The sequence below is a fragment of the Hylobates moloch genome, unplaced genomic scaffold (genome assembly GCF_009828535.3).
Source record: "Hylobates moloch isolate HMO894 unplaced genomic scaffold, HMol_V3 SCAFFOLD_18, whole genome shotgun sequence".
Classification (NCBI taxonomy): domain Eukaryota; kingdom Metazoa; phylum Chordata; class Mammalia; order Primates; family Hylobatidae; genus Hylobates; species Hylobates moloch.
Window position 1 is genome coordinate 26,592,558 of NW_026652293.1, and position 19,773 is coordinate 26,612,330.

A 19,773-nucleotide genomic window follows, 5' to 3' on the forward strand; every position below is an offset into this window, starting at 1 on the left:
CTGCCCAAATATCTAGCACCTAAATTGTAAGTGTAATATAGATTCTAGTCCAATGGTAACTAAATATCTATAGCATCACAAAAAAAAGTGTGAACATCAGCCTTTTCCTACCTCAATGCTTATGAGGAAATCTACACTCTCCTGGAGTAACAGTGACTGAGTGGACTCTGAAGAACAGGTGCACCTTCACCTTTCTAGAGGAGCTCATTAGAACAGATGAAGTAGCCTGTGCATTTGAAAAGTTTTTCTCACACATCCTTGGCGCTTTGGGAAAGTCATATTTATTTGGTGTAGAATTACTGCCCTAGATGATATGTCATGTTCATTCAGATCTAAGATGTCTTTGCACTGACGGTTTTCAAATGTGAACCTTAAGGCTAATAGATCCAATAAACTTGAAAATATGGATATGCTAATAAATACTATTTTAGATATTTTATCCCTATTTTGAGGAACTTCTTAAAAACCTCCCTGCTTTACTTGTTCTTTTCATTAAGCAACAAACAAAAGGTTCAGGCCTGTAATCTCAGCACTTTGGGAAACTGAGGAGGGTGGATTACTTAAGGTCAGGAGTTTCAGACCAGCCTGGCCAACATGGTAAAACCCCAACACTATTAAAAATACAAAAAATTAGCTGGGCGTGGTAGCCCATGCCTGTAATCCCAGCTATTTGGGAGGCTGAGGCAAGAGAATCGCTTGAACCCGGGAGGCAGAGGTTGCAATGAGCCAAGATCTCACCACTGCACTCCAGCCTGGGTGACAGAGTGAGACCCTGTCTCAAAAAAAAAAAAAAAAAAAGTTCATAACTAAAAGACACAGACATAAGTCAGAAGGGCATTTACAATAAAGTCTCTTATATTTTCTGTTTTTGTTTCCTCATATATAAAATGGCAATCAGAAAACCAACTTCATATGATTTTTCTGAGAATTAAATGACTATATATAAAAATAATTCAAAATAGAAAAGTAAAGATTCCAATATTTTTATTATTCCTACACTCATGTTAATAATAATATATTACATTGGTATACAATTATATATAAATTATATTATTTTACTTAATATTATACACTAAGTAAAATGATATCATGGGTAAAATGAGGTTTTCTTACTCTCAGCACACAGCCTTCAACGGGGAGGAGTCCTTCCTTTACTTACCTCATGTTACTGAGCAGTGAAGATCCATATTCTAGACGTAGAAAATAACTGTCATATGGTGAAAAACCAACAGTCTGGCCAATAACACAGGATTTTCTCAAGGGTTCCCTCGCACAAATCTAGACTCCAACATTATAATTTCACATAGGGCAGTGTTGAATGTCAGGTTTGGGGGATGACTTTAGCATCTGTGGAACTCCTTTAAAATAGGATGATTATCCAACTTTTTGGGATCATCTGGAGGCACTACTGACTGACTGTGAAAGAAGTAATGAGGGAATTCCACTCATGATAACAGCAGATTAAGTAATCTGGGTGACCATTGCCCACTAAAAGTAACTAAAAACTGGAAAAGTTTTTTAAAAATAAACATTTTCCTAAAAGTAGGAAAGAACTAACTAGATAGGAAAGCATTAACTACCAGGACAGAGAGCAAAGGTGGAAAAAGGGCACAAAAACCCAGAGAGGTGAGCTCAGTTTTGCTACAGGGGCACTTGCTGATCCAGAAGAGGAGAGGACTGAGAGACTGTGCAGCCTTGAGAGATTCATCCGCGTTTTAAGGATAAGGACCCCAGTAAACCACACTCCTGTTTCACACTAAAATCTCCATAGACTGTGACATAGGACTAAGCACGAACATCCTTTCCATGTACTGGTAACCCATTTTAGTGCAATACAAGCTGCCCAGAAAACCAATCTGGAACTGGGATTACATTTGTCCCAAACTGCTAGTATCCCCAGGGGCCTGACAGAAGCAAATAAGTTATCTCTAAAGGATTACTTCTATTTTTCACCATAATGTTCAACACAAAATCAAAGATAACTGGGAATATAACAAGTCATGTCACCAAGACTACAAATTAGCATAATTAATCAACAGGCACAGAAATAAACCCATCCATTAATCAGGTATACTATACTTATAATGTTCAAGGAAAAGAAAGTCAAATTGAAATATGACTATATGGAACTGGGAGTACCAAAAAATGGCTGAGAAGATTTTAAAAAGAACCAAAAAGAAATTTGAGAACTGAAAGATAAACCTGGTGACCTTCCAGGGATTTCTGATCTGTGTTGTGTGGTAAAGAAGCAGAAACATGGACATTACTTCGAATTAGTGCACTTTTGCCTCCTAAGGGAGGCTTGTGGCAGGGCATGGCTGATATCAAGGAAAAGTTAGAAGTTTACCATTAGCTGTGATGGTTAATTTTACACATCAATTTCAGTAAGCCATGTGTTGTCCAGGTTAAACATTGTTTTTAGGTGTGCCTGTGAGGGTATTTCTACATGACATTACCATTTGAATCAGTGGGCTCAGTAAAGTAGATTGCCCTCCGGGATGCAGTTGGGCATCACCCAATTTGTTGAGAGCCCAAACAGAACAGAGGCAGAGGAAGGAAGAATTCACTCCCATTTATTCTTGCCTCACTGAGCTGAGACAGCTCCTTGCATCTTGTCCTGCCCTCAGATTGGGATTTACGTTATCCGCTCCCCTGGTTCTCAGGCCTTCAGACTAAGACCAAAATACACCCCAACGGTACAGCATTTCCAGCTTGAGATGGCAGATCATAGGACTGCTCAGCCTCCATAATTGTGAGCCAATCATTAATCAATTAATTATCAATTAATTAATGTCTCATAATAAATCAATAAATTAATCAATATCTCCTATTTGTCATAATAAATTAATTAATACCACATACTTAATAAATTAATATTTCCTATTGGTCCTGATTCTCTAGAGAACCTTAATACACTAGCTTTCTTCTTCCTCATTTTTCTAGATTTTTAGTGCTCACAGAAATTCTACTATTTGCCAAAAAACTCATTATTAGCTCATTTACAGTCCTGTGCCTTTGTAATAATAGTTTTACCACTTTTATATTTGTGATTTTCTACTAGCAGCATCTCATTGTCTAACTTTTCTGAAAATATCTTATATCATTATTTCAAAGGAATAATTTTGTGCACATAACAATTTACTATTTATAAAAGCTCTGTGAAGCAGACACAGCAGGTCCTATTCATACCCTGTTTTCCAGATGAGGCAGGTAAAAGTCAGAGTCTACGTGTTCGTGATCATGTAACTGGTAAGACTAGAACTCCTACCAGAACACTAGTTCTTTGATTACTTATTCAGTGGTGGTTTTTTTTCCTGTGTTACTGTAAAAATCTGAATAACAGCCTTCTACATTTTTGGTAAAAATTTCCAGTCATCCTACAATTATATTTTTTGAAAGCCCTTGTATTTTACTATGCAATCATGCTGCCATATCCACATGGTTTACTGTCCCTAATGTGAAGACAACCTCAGTTTCTGTGGGATGTGGGGCAGTGCCCCTCCATTGTTAATAGGTGGTAGAAAGAGGCGTGAATTTTTTCACTTCAGGGATATGACTCATATTTTCAGAGTAAAAAGATGGAAAATGTTATAAATATTTTATACTTGACCTCTTCTTATAAAATTGATGGCTCCTGGTCAAAAAAATAAAAAACTTCAATAAATTCTGAAGGCACAAAAATCCTTGAGGTTGGGAGGCACCTCATAATGATTCTAAACATATGGAAACTAAATTCTGTCATGTATTTGTCACTCTGTTTTCCTACTAGCTTCTTAAAATCCAAGCACCATTGGAAGCAAGAGAGCTTGCTGGCTGCAAATTGCTGCATCAGCCCACAGGATTCTCCAACATGCCCCTGCATCACAGGAATGGTGAAAATGAGCCCAGTCTTCTGGCCTTGAGGCAGCCAAAACTGTGTTAGCCTGTTTGGCATCATGAGCTCATTACTATTAATAGTAAGCTGGCTTGATTCACTCCAACTTTCCTTTTTACCAATAACATTCAGGGTTGAGTGTGCTTGCTCACTTATATATTTTGAAAAATATCTTTCTGTGAAAACCAGAGCAGGAAATTTTTTAAAAAACAATTTACACACACACACACACACATACACACACACGCACACCCACAGTTGTTTTTTTTTCATATACACGTAGCAAGAATAAGAAGAATGAAGAAAACCGTAAAGCTCACAGATCTTTTCATTTAAAAGGGCTATAAATTAGAATGCTAGTTGCTGTCTAAGCCTGATATTGCAGAAAGTAATGAAAAATGTGATACCAATATGTGGTTTATTCATGTTTTGTAATGTGGTATAATATAATATTACCACATAGGCAATTACTATAGCCTAAATGTATTGCTATAGTCAACAAAATTTTCCAGAAGAGGTCCCAGTGCTGAACCTTAGATGTCCAGATGCAGTTTGATTTTTAAATATACTCTGCCATTCAAAAGAAACTACCATCAGAGTGAACAGGCAATCTACAGAATGGGAGAAAATTTTTGCAACCTACTCATCTGACAAAGGGCTAATATCCAGAATCTACAAAGAACTCAAACAAATTTACAAGAAAAAAACAACCCCATCAAAAAGTGGGCAAAGGATATGAACAGACACTTCTCAAAAGAAGACATCTATGCAGCCAACAACAGATACATTAAAAAATGTTCATCATCACTGGTCATCAGAGAAATACAAATCAAAACCATAATGAGATACCATCTCACGCCAGTTAGAATGACAATCATGAAAAAGTCAGGAAACAACAGATTCTGGAGAGGATGTGGAGAAATAGGAACACTTTTACACTATTGGTGGGACTGTAAACTAATCCAACCATTGTGAAAGACAGTGTGGTGATTCCTCAAGGATCTAAAACTAGAATTACCATTTGACCCAGCAATCCCATTACTGGGTATAAACCCAAAGGATTATAAATCATGCTACTATAAAGACGCATGCACACATATGTTTATTGCAGCACTATTCACAATAGCAAAGACTTGGAACCAACCCAAATGTTCACCAATGATAGATTGGATTAAGAAAATGTGGCACATATTCACCATGGAATACTATGCAGCCATAAAAAAGGATGAGTTCATGTCCTTTGCAGGGACATGGATGAAGCTGGAAACCATCATTCTCTGCAAACTAACAAGGAACAGAAAACCAAACACCGCGTGTTCTCACACATAGGTGGAAACTGAACAATGAGATCACTTGGACACAGGGCGGGGAACATTACACACCGGGGCCTGTCAGGAGGTGGGGGGCTGGAGAAGGGATAGCATTAGGAGAAATACCTAATGTAAATGACGAGTTAATGGGTGCAGCAAACCAACATGGCAAATGTATACCTATGTAGCAAACCTGCAAGTTGTGCACATGTACCCTAGAACTTAAAGTTTAATTTAAAAAAGTGTAAAAAACTAAATATATATAATATATATCATATATTTTATATAACATTTTATATACTCTGCCATGTTAAAAGAAGAAACTGAATGGCCAGTTCACCAGATCATCTGAAAAGACACGTGTGGGGGCTGCATGGCAGTCAGTAATAAGGCTTGGTCAGATCAAGTAGAAGAGTGAAAGTCATTCAAAATAATCATATTCTTTGAAATGTTGTGTGTTCCAACCATACGGAACTTCTTTCATTTCCTTGAATCATGTACTATTATATCCCGCCTTCAGACTACTTCACATATGCTTATTTTTTCCAATTCAGAAAAGTCATTTTCTCTGTCTTTAACTGACAAACTTCTGCTAACCTTCAGGTCTATGCTGACATGTTACTTCCCCTAGAAATCCTTTCCAGAGGATTCCTGTTATTAATTCTTCCTGTTATTTACTCCAGAGTCATCTTCATTGTCTCCTATCAGAGCCCTTACATTGTGGGCTTACATTATCTTATGGTTATTATAAATAATTTTTTCATATTTTTCTGCTAAACATAAAAAACCAGGAGTTCAAGAGCAGCCTGGCCAACATGGCAAAACTTCGTCTCTATTAAAAACACAAAAAAATTAGCCGGGCATGGTAGTGGACACCTGTAAACCCAGCTACAGGGGAGGCTGAAGCAGGGGAATTGCTTGAACCCGAGAGATGGAGGTTGCAGTGAGCCGTGATCGCACTACAGCACTCCAGCTTAGGCATCAGAGTGAGACTCCATCTCAAAAAAAAAAAAAAAAAAAGCAACAACTATTTGGAAAATAAAGTTTGCAAATACTTTCACAATTACATTAAAACATCAAATATCAAAAAATACATCCAAAAATATGTATATATATACACACAAGATTTCTTAAAGAAAACTATAATACATTACTGAGGTAATTAAAGATAAAATTAAGTAACGTTTAGTTTTGGATGAGATTCATGGTTTGTTAATGGATTGGAAAACTCAATATTGTTATCATATTATCTCTCCTCTGTAGAATCATTACAGTCCCAACCAATATCCTAGCAATTTTGTGTGCATGTGCACGTGCATGCATGCGTGCATGAGTGTGTGTGTGTGTGTGCATGTGTGTGTGTGTGTGTGTAAATTGGCAAAATGAATCCAAAAATTATATGGAAATGCGAAGAACTAAAACTAGACAGGATATTCTTGAAGAAGAAAAAATTGGAGGATTTACATTGCCATATATAAAGACACATTTTAAAGCTTCAGAAATTAGGATAGATTAGCATTGGGGCAAACTACAGAAATTGGGATAGATTGGTATCGGGGCAAACACTATTTGACTAATAAAACAGAAAAGAAATGAAGCCACACATATATGGTTGCCTGATTTATAGGGAATCACCATTGCCATTCAAAAAGAATATGATGGTTATCAGTAGACTAAATAAATAGCTTGTGACACATTCAAATAATGAAAAACCACATGGCAATGTAAAAGTATGGAAGTGTGCTACTCACAACAACATGAATGAAACTCATAGACACAATGCTGAATGCAGAAATGTATATGAAGGTCAAAAATAAGCAAAACTTACCCATGATAATAGAGGTAAAATATTGGCTACCTTTGAGGCAAGTTATTGACTAGAAGGTATATGAGCAAGTCTTCCTGGGTACTTACAATCTGAGTGATGGTTTCATGGGTGGAATACATATGTACAAATCCATCAAGCTTAACAATTAAGATTTATGCACTTTATGTATTATATCTCAATTTATTAAAAAAAGAGAGTCAGACAGAAGAAGAGCTTGCATAAGAAAACTGAGAAGTAACCAACAGCAAGGAAACAGAAGAAACAAAACCAGAAAAATCTGAGAAGAGTTTCAAGAAAATAGCAATGAGCAACAGAGTTGGGTAGAAGGAGTGGGGGGACTGAAGAGTTTATTGGATTTAACACAAAAGAAGCCAATTAATTAGACCTTTTTGTGAAGTGGAAGGGCTGAGTCCAGATCAATGATTCAAGTTATGAATGGAGAGGAGGAAGGCATTACAAATAATTATAATATATTAAACTTTTCATCCAAGGAGGGCAAGAAAGAGGATGATATCTAGAAATGGATGCAGAGTAAGAAAACAGCATTTTATTTCAAGTAAAAATGAGGCTATGAATTACTCCTTAAATATCCATAAAACCTGTATCTACTTCATATAAGCCTGAGTCTCAAATGTTGAATTCAGCAAGGAAATCTCTCTTCTGTTTATTGACCAGAAGAGAGCATGTATACTTCCACTGGAGTTCGGAAAATTACGTACTAAAATTTGAATTACTTAACTCTTTACTAAAACCCATAGAAGAACTTATTTAAACATATCTAACTAAGGGGAAGTTTATAGAATTAATTGCCCTGAAAATGCAAACCAAAATATAGCCCTAAACTAAGAAATTCTTTTACTTTTATTCTTCTTTCCACCAAGTCATGTGAAGGGTGTAAACTACACAGGCTGATGATTGCTAAGAGATAACAACATTTTTTATTGTTCCATTATTATTATGGATGTTTGGGTATTTTTTTCCTTTCAAGTTCCTCTTTTCTGGAAACTTACAGTAATAAAATGAAGAGATAAATTAGTTTTATTATGTTCTGTAGCCTCTTCCTACCATATTAAGTTCATATGAGTTTAATAACAAATGCAGAAGTTGTCACAGTTTTACTTTACTAGCAACGCCCGCAATACTCACAGAAACATATCAGTCCCCCTCCAAGAAAGAATTTATAAACAGTGAACGACTTACTATAATGTGCTGGTAAGGATCTATAAATGACATTTTGGTTTCAATTACAGGAAATGTTTTCACACTTCAAAGTCTTCTTTGGCACTCTAGCGTCTTTAAAACCTACAAAATAAACAATCACTATTGTTAAGCTTCCTCTTGGATGCAGTTCTAAGATTTAAGCAATTATGAGTATGCATCTTAGGAAGAAAAAGTCTACCCGAGGACACTAGATAGGTTTAGTTCCCTGTGTATACGAATGGGTATCACACATAACTTAGAGAAAAGGTAAACATGTTTGGATGATACTGTTTATTTTCCATATTTACTTGTTCAAATTTATACTGTGAATAATTATTAGGAAACTACAGGGCTTGTGTTGCTGTTCATTTGCCAAGTATTTTATGAGAAATATGTTGAAATTAAGGAAACTTAAAATTATTTTTGTAGTGTTCATATTATAATTAAGCCACATGTCATTGTTTTCTCAGTAGGGTCAGCAATATACAAATTCACAAAAAAAGGAAAGATATGTTCACCTTAGCTATTTGTTAGGAATTATAAAAGTACATTCATGTTGAATTTGAACTTTAGTAATGACATTTTTAAATAAATGTTTGTTCATTTGAAGACACCAGTTTAATTTGGAAGCAGTTAAATAAAAATATTTTAATGGAAAAATACTCTCTATGCTTTCCCTTTTTCTTCTACACTTACTCCTTGTTATTTAAAATCAAATAAAAAACTATTAAATGAATGAACATTTTTGCTATTCCATTATACCAAGTCCTTGAGATTTCATAAAACAACATACAACTTGTATTTCAGCATTTTATAAGTTACATCTAATTTGGAATACCTTTTCAAATATCTTCATTATTTATCTTTAATAATGTAAATTCTAAAATGTTTATAATTCAAAATAAATTTGTTTTAAATTTTTAATGATCTTTCTTTTGAAACATCAACTTTTAAAAAACTAAATGATTCCTGCTCATTGTCACAAACAGAAACTGCTGAAGTGAACAAAGAATAAAGTGTAGTCACCATTTTCATTATGATGTGTATCTTTCCAGGCCGTTTCACTGCTTTTTCATAATACTTCAAGCAATAAGAAAAGAGAGGATTTAAAATTTTCTTTAAAAAAATGGGATCTTCTATCGAGACCATCCTGGCTAACACAGTGAAACCCCGTCTCTACTAAAAATACAAAAAATTAGCCGGGCGAGGTGGTGGGCGCCTGTAGTCCCAGCTACTCCGGAGGCTGAGGCAGGAGAATGGCGTGAACCCCGGGGGGCGGAGCCTGCAGTGAGCCGAGATCGCGCCACTGCACTCCAGCCTGGGCGACAGCGAGACTCTGTCTCAAAAAAAAAAATAAAAAAAAAAAAATGGGATGTTCTAATACGCCCTTGAGTTTTTAAACTCACTTTCTTCACTATATTTGGCTGTAAAAAATATGAAGCAATATTATATGAACGGTAAAAATCACCCATAGTTATCTATTTAAGAATTATAAAAAATAAGGATTCCCCCCGTTCTTCATTCCGGTTCATCAATCATCATTATTTGTACCAACAAGAAAAAAAATGTTTTTAAAGTAAAACATCTATTTACTTTCATCACTTACTTCTTAAGCTCCTGAAGTACAAATGCTTTTATCTTATCATGCATATTAATCAGGCTCAAAATGTATACAGCATTTTAAATCAACTTTTTAAATAAAGATGAGGACAAACTATGAGTCTAATTTATCATGATAAATTACTATAATCTTTGTTTTGCATTTTCTTATTTTAAACCTAATAGAAAAGTTTGCTGATAACATTAACCAATTATAAACTACTTTAGTGCTATGGTTTTATTATTCCCTCCAAAACTCATGTTGAAATTTAATTGCCAATGTAATGGTATTGGGAGGTGGGGCCTTTGAGAGGTGATTAGATGATGAGGGTTTCACCCTCATGGGTGGGTTTAATGCCTTTTTAAAGGGGCTCATGGAATGGGCTCTCTCTCTTAGCCCTTTTGCCTTCTGCCATATTTTAGATCCAGCCTTCCTCTCTTCTGGACAATGGCTATCTTGAAAGAAAAGAATAGCCTCACCAGGCACCAAAACTGCTGGCTCCTTGGCCTTGGACTTCCCAGCATCCAAAACTGTAAGCCAATAAATTTATTCACTTTATTAATTACCAGTGGGTCACATTCTGTTATAGCAGCACAAAATAGACTAAGGCACTCAGCTTTCACATTTCTGTTATTTTGATTGGACCTGGCTGCTATTGTTAGTAACTTTCAGGATTTTATTCCAATATTATCTTTCCAGTGAAGTCTTCCCTGACCATATTATTTAAAATTGGCAAAACCCCTGCTTTCTTGCTTTATGGCCATCTAACATCCACTTATGTAGTTTCTGTTGTGTTACTATCTCTTCTCCCTTCTTCATTAGAATATAAATTCTATGAAGGCAGGTTTTTTGTGTGTTTCATTCATTGTGAAATTCCCAGTCCCTATGTAGGCACATGTGGGCACTTAATACATATTTGTTAAATAATGGATGAATGATAGGATATATACATATACATGTAAGAGGGATAATTTTCAAGCCCAGTTACACTAAAGCATTTTGCTCAAGTCAAGGGATGTTCCTCTTCTATTTATCCATAAGTTGTATTACCCTCATCCCTCATCCTCTATTCTACTATACCATCTTACACTGTTAATCAATATCGATATGAGTTTCTCTTTTATCTCTTATTATTTTTCCCTAATTAACCACATATTACACACATCTTACAAATATGATTATCCATTTACTACTATACTGTACTGTGTCTTTGATTAGGCTCTAAGTATTTTTGAAACTATATTTTATATTTATTGGATGACATTATAAAACAATACAGGCAAAACTACAATAGAGTAATTTTTACTCTGGTATTGATAGTTAAATTTATAATACAAGAAATATACACCTATATTGAGTGATATGATCCTTACGATTCAGCACTTCCCATTATCAGCATTTTCTGTGCTATTTCTATTACATTTTTAAAGTGATCAGCAAGTTGGCTGATGTTTTCATGCCAACTAATTTCAAAATATGAGAACTACATCCGTTCCCAAGTCAGAATCCAGCTAATACTCTAGAGCTGTGGGTGGAATATATTTTTATGGATGATATAACATAAAATCACCTGCCTCATTTTCATCTTTACCATCCATATTTCCCTCATATCATTTCCCCTCAGAAGTGATTTCTTAATATGAAGCGTTCTATGCATATGATGGTCCACATAAAGCTCATAGGCCCAAGAGCATGAGGCCTTTAGATTGCTGCAGTAGTGGTAATTCCTGAGAGGTTATGTCCTCCCTCTCCAGAAGCTGAAATGTCTATGTAGGACAATGCCAGGACAGTACTATCATGGATTCAAAGGATGAAGGTAAGCCAATTATTTTCTTTATTGAAGCAGCATAATTTGGTGAAAACACCATTGGATATGGGATCTAGAAAGAGCTTAATTCAAGCTCCAGTTTCATATTCTAAAACCCAGGTTACTTGCTTGTAATATGAATAACACTACTGTGAAAGGTACCTAGCCCATAATAAATATTCAATGCATATGATTTGCTTTTAAGATAATCATTACATAGACTTATCACTAATAACATTATATATTTACTTGAAAGATGTACTGTCTGTTGTAATTATTGTTGTGACAGTAGAAAATAAGAAAGTTTTTTATATATTTGTCACTTACAAATAAATATCTACAATATACCTTGTGCTATGCAAGCTGCTTCAGAGCAAAAAAAATGGTGAATCAGACAGGTGTATACCATGAAACTTTGTGGCCCTATAGACTTTATACTTGACACTCTCCATAGAGGAACCTCAAAAAGTAAACAAGAGTCTGGTAGTTATTCTCACCAAAGTTTTCTGTGTTAAAAACTGTAATAATGAGAATGGCATAGTAGAAGAGCATCTGGTGGGACTTACGGCCATTCCATTCACAAACAGTAGCTTCATAGGAGATACTTTGTTCATTCAACAAATACATCTTTGCTATCCACCTAGTCTATAGTAGGCACTGGGGAAACAATACTGAATAAGGCATAGCTCGTACCTTGTAGAAACAAAATGAGGCAATCTAGGGGTAGCGATAAATGCAGGCTAGCCTGAGTTTTCACGCATACATGTTGCTAAAAGTAGTAACACTTTTTATTATGATTAATGTCTCCAATTGGAAGGAAATCTTGAAACCTATTCTTCTGGGAAAATATCATCAATGAGTTTCTATTCCCTTAGTAGAAAAATCAGAATTCCTTATCATGGTATACAATGGTGATTTTTATATCTATTTAATGCAAACAAATAAATGCAAAACAAATAAACCTTTGCATATCACAATATAATACATAAATATACACACAGACAAATATTTAAAATATAGAAGTTTCATATGATACTTTTACTAAGTACAATGTACTCTGATTTTAGTCTATTACTTTTGTTTAAATGCTGGTAACAGCCCACTGAATTGATTTCATGACTCACTAAGAGCAATTTGAAGAATACTAGGGCAAAAGATTGCAAAATTGAATTTCTATCTACTTCCTCAGCCCCATACCACTACTTTCCCTTTTGCTTTCTATGCTAAAGCCATACTGGTTTTCTTTCCTTCAAATGTGTCAAGCTCTTTCCCACTCAGGGCTGTAACTTATCTCTTCTATTCATTCATTTAGTCAACAAACATTTAAGGCATAACTACCATGTGTCAAACATTGTTCAAGGGACTGGAGAGGCAAAATTGAGGAGCTAGATACATTCCCTTCCCTCTTGGAGATTCCATCTCTAGAAAGCAATCAGAAAACAAGGAATCCAAAAAATAAAAGAAACAATTGGAAATAGAGTTGTATAAAATGATGGAAACAGGTAAAAGGCAGAAACAAAGAATAATTGAGGCTGAGCACTAAAAAGGAGCTAGCCATACAGAGTGAGGAGAGAGTGGGTTTAGAATATAATGTTCCAGGCAGGCAGTATGAGGAACTGAGAGAAGACAAGTGGCTGGAGAATGGTGAGCAAATGTGAAAGTGGCTTGTGATGAAGTTGGAAATATAGGCAGTGGCAGATAATGTTGAACCTCTTAGGCAACTACTGTTTACCTAGCTAAATCTGACCCATTCTCCAGGATTCAGTTTCAACATCACTTCCACAGAGAACCCTTCCGTGACCTTCAAAGTATATTTGGTCTGCCTGTTACTGGTTCCGTGTGTTCTCTATACTCCTCCTTCAAGCCTTCCATTCCACTGACTCAATGTCTGCCTTTCCTGGGAGAACTAAAGATGCATTAAGTCAGTGGCCATATTTATCTTATTAATAGAGACATCCCTAGTGCCTAATACAATGCCTAAAATATAATAGGTTCAGAATAAAGATTTGTCCAATGGATGGATGGATATTCAAAGTAGTGCCAGGTTGATGCATGAAAAATCCACAGAATAGTGCCACACCCTCTTTTGATGTCTCTCTTATTCCTAACAATTCTTAATGTCAAATGATGTTAAATTAGTTCTCTACTTATTTTAAAAAAGCAGAACAAGTGAGATTCCAGAGGGGGTGAAATTAGTACTCAAAATGTTTAGAGGAAATCTGTTGCTGGGATCCAAAGTTTAATGTCAGCAATTTTATTTCCTCTTCTCATTTCCAGCAACTTCATTCATAACCACTCTGTTCACCACCTATTATCCACTACTGTATCCTTCAGCAAGACTTGGATAGAGACTCTCCTGATATTAAATCCAAAGCAAGAAATATGCTTAAGATAGCTAACTGTCCAAGTCTAGTTTCTCTCTCTCCCTTCTCTGCCCCCTTTCTGTGTGTGTGTGTGTGTGTGTGTGTGTGTGTGTGTGTGTGTGTGTGTAAAATCACTAGGTTAAGAACTACAAGATAACCAGAGAGTAAACAAACATGACTCATGGCATTTAATCTCAAAGCAACTTTCGCTTGTTCTTTGATTCTATTCAGGGCTAACTCTCCTTCTACCCTGATGAAATCTCAGGCAGCCTCAGAACTTTTCTGTTAACTTGGATATGAAAAGAAGAAAAGAAAAAGGAAATGAGAAAAAGAATTAACCCAGACACTGCAGACATTGAAATGCCGGGTTCGTTGAGTTAAAGTCTCTCTCCTGCTCAAGGTAGAGCTTGTTGCAGGAGAAAGGGGATGAAGTCATTGACTTCTCCCCTCCCCTGCCTACGGTCAAACCCTCCCAAGCTTGATAACTCTGGTTTTTAAACCCTTATAGTTGGAAAAGGTTGCAGAGAGAGCGAGAATAGGGGCAAGAAAAATATTACTTCAGCAGTACTTTCAAAAGCTGGTTTTGTGATCTCTTGGCTTGGTACATGTTAAACCTGAGTCTTTCTTTCATAGATGCTTTTTGTGGATTCTTGTGAGATTCTCTGTTTTTGAGATTTCTTCCTTGTGTTCTCTGACATGCACAAACACATCTCTACTCCAGCTGGGGGCTTGTGTTTTTTTCCACAGCCCCAGTGCATCTTGTGGTCTACTTCCAGTTTTCGTTTTCTGAGGTTCTTTCACGTTACCAGGCAAACGCCTTGTATAGGATTTTAGACTCTTCCCAGGGTTCTCTTTAGTCCATGGACGATACTCATACATATTTTCTTTCTTCCAACAAACTCTGAGAATGCAATTACTTCCTAAATGAAACTCTCTATTCTGCTACTTGTGTCCTTTATATTTCCCAAGCATGACTAGACACCAGCCTTCTGCAGAAGACAAATGTTAAACCCTCTGATGAGCGTTCTCAGTGGTCTCTTTAAAGCCCCTCTCTTGACTGGGAATTAGTAGGCATATTCCTCTCCAGATCTCCACCCCAAGGGAAGAGGGGCTGTACTCACAGCAGTGCTCTCCAAAACAAAACAACAACAAAACTCTTCTGAAGTTCTTCCCACATCTCTACTATTTCAATGCTTTTATAACTGTGAAGTGGGTAAGTTTTATATATTATATAAATGTCCTTGTCCATCTGCTTTCTTTAAAACATAAAGAGTAGGCTGTTTTCACTATCCATTTTAGTAGTGTATATCTTAAATCTTATGGCTTAAGGTCTTGGCCAAAGCTTCTACTTTAAAGTCCAATACATAGGTGAACCAGCTTACAAAATGGCAGAACAAGGAACGTGGGAAATCCTCTCCCAGAAAAACAAACACATTGACAAAACTGGGCAGAATTATCGCAAACAACTATAGACACACACACACACACACACACGTATGAAATAATAGCACAAAAGAAGGGAGATGGAATAGAGGTATACTGGACCAAGGAAATGACACCAGATCATAATTGAACCTACAGAAAGAAATACAGGGTGCCAGTAAATAAGCTCTTTCACATTTTCAAATGCAGACCAGTTATTTACCATTTCTCTGAAGCCTTTTCTATTTAACTGTAACAGTAAATATGTAGGTTAATATAAAGTATTCTATAAATATTATATTGTTCAAATATAAATATATATGTAGATTAATATAAAATATTCTATGAACATTTCATTTTATTCTCCCAACTTCTTTAAAAGACATAGCATTTACATAGCGATAAATTATAATCCTATCTAACGTATACAACAATAATAGCAAAAAGGAGGCGTGGTCAGGGACTAGAACTATACTACAGAAAAGTTTTTGTATTTTACTGGAATTAAGATATTATTGATATGAAGTAGACGATAACAAATTAGGGCATATAGTTTAATTCCTAGAGCAACCACTAAGAAAATAACTCAAAAATATAGTTAAAATATCAGTGAAGGAATTAAAATAGGCCACAACAAAATAGCTACTTAATATAAGGAACAGAAGAATTAAAAAAAAAAGAGACATGGAAAACAGCAAAATGGAAGATGAACATCCAACCATGCTTCCAATAACATTCAATGTGAGCGATGTTAACATTCCAATAAAAAGTAGAGGTTGTCACACTGGATAAAATTGAATGTATATAAAAGACTAATGGAATCCAAATAAGGTTCGTAGTTTAATTAACAGCATTGTACCAATGTCAGTTTCCTGGTGTTGATAATGTACTATGGTTGTCAGATGTGACACTAGGGAAAGCTAAATGAAGAGTACATGAGAACCCTGTAATATTTTTATAATTTCTTATCTTAAATTATTTCAAAATAAAGTTTATTTAAAAAATTTAATACATATGAAGAGATCTAATTTATATTTATAAATTTTATTCCACAGTTATGTTAAAGGGAAGAAACAAAGACGTCCTATGAAGAAATTACTGAAATAGAATCACTTCCTTCAGGATAAAATCACTAGCCATTGTTGTCAGGCAGTGGCTGCATTTTCAATTCCAGTTAGGAATAGGCAGCCGTCCTTTCTTTTTTTTCTCTATAGCTGTTAATAGTAGCAGCAGATATTTTAGGTTTCTGCAAAATTAAGGCATTTCTGTCCAACTAACCACATGAAACAGTAGGAAAATGGTTTTTTTTGTCCCAGAATTAGCTCAGTTCTGGAAACTTTATTGCAACTAGTTTGCACAACCACTCTCATGAATACTCATAAAATAGCAGGGTTTCTGTTCCTTTGTTTCTTATAACTAAGCTAAATAACCAGTCTTGGTGAGTGTACAAAGTCTCTTAAGTCTGAAGTAAGAGATATGAAACTCACAGGGTTTTTTCTTTCTTTTTTTGCTTTCCCTGCCCTGTAATTAGAAACTTTCAGAACATGAATGAGAGGGAAATTTGGATAGACTTTTCAACAGATACTTCCCGATGCAATGTAACTGTTGGCATTCAATGAAAGTTTAATAGTGTGTGGTCTTTCCAAAACGTTTAGTCATGTTGTCAAGGCAAGATGGACTTCTCAGGAAAAGTGAACAGAAACAAAAACCCAGACTAGAGTGTGTTGTCACTTCTCTCTCTGCGTACAGTGATATGACAAGGGGAAAAGGAGGGGATATTATTAGAGTTGTGGCATCTGGAGGAAAGAGGGATAGGAATGCAAAAGATTCTTTTCTCTTTCCCTCCAACTCATCGTATAGACGCGTGGAGATATTAAAAGGTTCAGCATTTAAGTGGCAGCAACTTCTCGACTGCAGCCAGAATGACCCAAGTTCTAGCCTGTCTCCTCCTTTCTCTATCTGTGGGATCCTCACCCTCAGTTTCCTTGTCTGTGAGTGGGCAAAATCGCCCCTAATCCTCACAGAGACAGTGGGAGGATGAAATAAGAAAATATATGTAAATCGCCAAGCACAGTACCTAGAAGGCCATAAATGTACAAAATAATCATTATTGTTATTATTGTTTATGAAACTGGTGATGATTCCCCTCAAACTGCCTCAACTCATGCAAGTCACAAGTAATTTAATTCTATAGTTTTTTTCTTGCTTGTTTTGTTTTTTTGACGGAGTCTCACTCTGTCGCCCAGGGTGGAGTGTAGTGCAATCTTCGTTCACTGCAACCTCCGCCTCCTGGGTTCAAGCAATTCTCGTGCCTCAGCCTCCTGAGTAGCATGGACTACAGGCACCCACCATCACGCTCAGTTAATTTTTGTATTTTTAGTAGACATGGGTTTTCACCATGTTGGCCAGGCTGATCTCAAACTCCTGACCTCAAGTGATCCACCCGCCTTGGGCTCCCAAAGTTGGGGGATTACAGTGTGATCAGGTGTGGCCTTGGCCTCCCAAAGTGAGGGGATTACAGGTGTGAGCCACTGCACCCGGCCTCTATAGAGATTTCTAAGAAATTCAAGTAGGCAAATTTATTGAGCACCTTTTATAAAGACCAAGTACATTTTCATATACAACAATAAATTTTTTTATTATACTTTAAGTTTTAGGGTACATGTGCACAACATGCAGGTTTGTTACATATGCATACATGTGCCATGTTGGTGTGCTGCACCCATTAACTCATCATTTAACATTAGGTATATCTAATGCCATCCCTCCCCCCTCCCCCCACGGGGATCTAGAACTAGAAATACCATTTGACCCAGCCATCCCATTACTGGGTATATACCCAAAGGATAACAATAAAATTTTAATGGAAACACTGATGCTTTGATCCATTAACATTTTTTAAAGTAGAACACATTTGGACACTAACTTGTCCGCTGCCAAATTCAAAGCTTTCTCCACTATACTGGATATGGAAACATATTCTAAAAGCAAAGAGAGCATTATATTACTATGTTTCCATCATCATCATTCTTATAATGATATATAGTTACTAAGGCATCACTAAAGTTTTAAGCTTTTAAATGAATTTGATGGTGCTTTTTTTGTAAACCAAGGCTATACAAAGAGTTTGACATTGCCAAATGGCACAAAGGAATAAAGAAACAATAGGAATTCAGATGGGTACATGAGTGCTTTATATTAACAATGTCTCTCAAACTGTACTCTCAGTTTATGACAGGAACACCTCCCTGTTCCCAAGGAAATGTAAAAGCATGCCTCCAGACACAAAGGCACAGAATAATTAACTATGTCTGTTTCTTGAGCCCGGAACCCAATGGTATGGAACCTGCCACTAAGTCCCACAGTAGTAACAGGTGGTGCCATATGGCTGATATCCATACTGTTCCTTTTAAGATTTCCCTCTCCATTTGTATTCCTAAGTCACAGCTTCTTAATCTATGAAATTTGTATTCTTCGAAGCTCATTATAATTACATAGACAAGTATATATGAAATACCTACTAGAGTTTCAGAGAAGGTAGAGATTCCAGTGGTTTAAAGTAGAAACGGCTTCAGAGAAAATGGTAACTGATCTGACATTTGAAAACGTGAAAGAGCTTAGATCTATAGTAAAAGGAAGTGGAAACATTTCCTCTAGGAAAAGGCCATGACGTTGGAGATACTTCATCCTCCTCAGGCTCTCAACAGGTGCTGCCCTTACCCACGCCTTCTCTGCAGGATCATGCCTGCCTGTCATTCAGGGTTCTGCATAAATTCACTCTCTAAAGTCAGTCATCTCTTAATTTATCTACTAGATTAGGACCCTTGTACCTTTCCTTGAAATCTCTTACCACAATATTGTATACTAGACTACCATTATACACATGTCAGTCTCCCATAGCTGTGAGCAGCACAAAGGAAGTTCTGTCTTCTCCCTGTATTCCTGTTGGGCCCAGAGTGATAATTCAATTACTATTGACTGAAGGATGAATAAGCAAACTGGGGTATTTGCACGATGTACTGGAGAAAACTGTCTAGATCATAAATGTGCTCTTGTCTTAAGAAATAATCAAAAGGAAGTAGATTACATTTATAGAATCTAGAATGTGAAACTGGAATATATCTTAGCAGTTGCTAATATGAACACTTAATTTTGAAAATCCACACTTGTTAAACATTTCCCAAGTACTAGGTACTTTAAGTGATTTATATATACCATCTCATTTAATTTTTATAACAAGATAGGGATTATTATCACTAATTTTGAGATTAAAAACACAGATTTGGAAAGGTAAGTAATTTGTTTAACTGACAATGCAAACTAAGGTAGACTCCCACAACCAATCTCTACAAAAGAATAACTGTCTCAA

The 19,773-nt window shown here is 36.0% G+C and overlaps 1 protein-coding gene across 1 annotated transcript in view; it reads right to left on the minus strand.

The window, feature by feature from the left end:
- PLA2G4A (phospholipase A2 group IVA) overlaps nt 1-19,773 on the minus strand; it is a 170,800-nt gene that overhangs the window by 136,589 nt on the left and 14,438 nt on the right. Inside the window, exon 2 of the mRNA XM_032137064.3 lies at nt 8,213-8,314. Within this exon, the coding sequence (XP_031992955.1) occupies nt 8,213-8,245 (33 nt within the window). The 5' untranslated portion in view covers nt 8,246-8,314. The remainder of the gene's footprint in view (nt 1-8,212; nt 8,315-19,773) is intronic.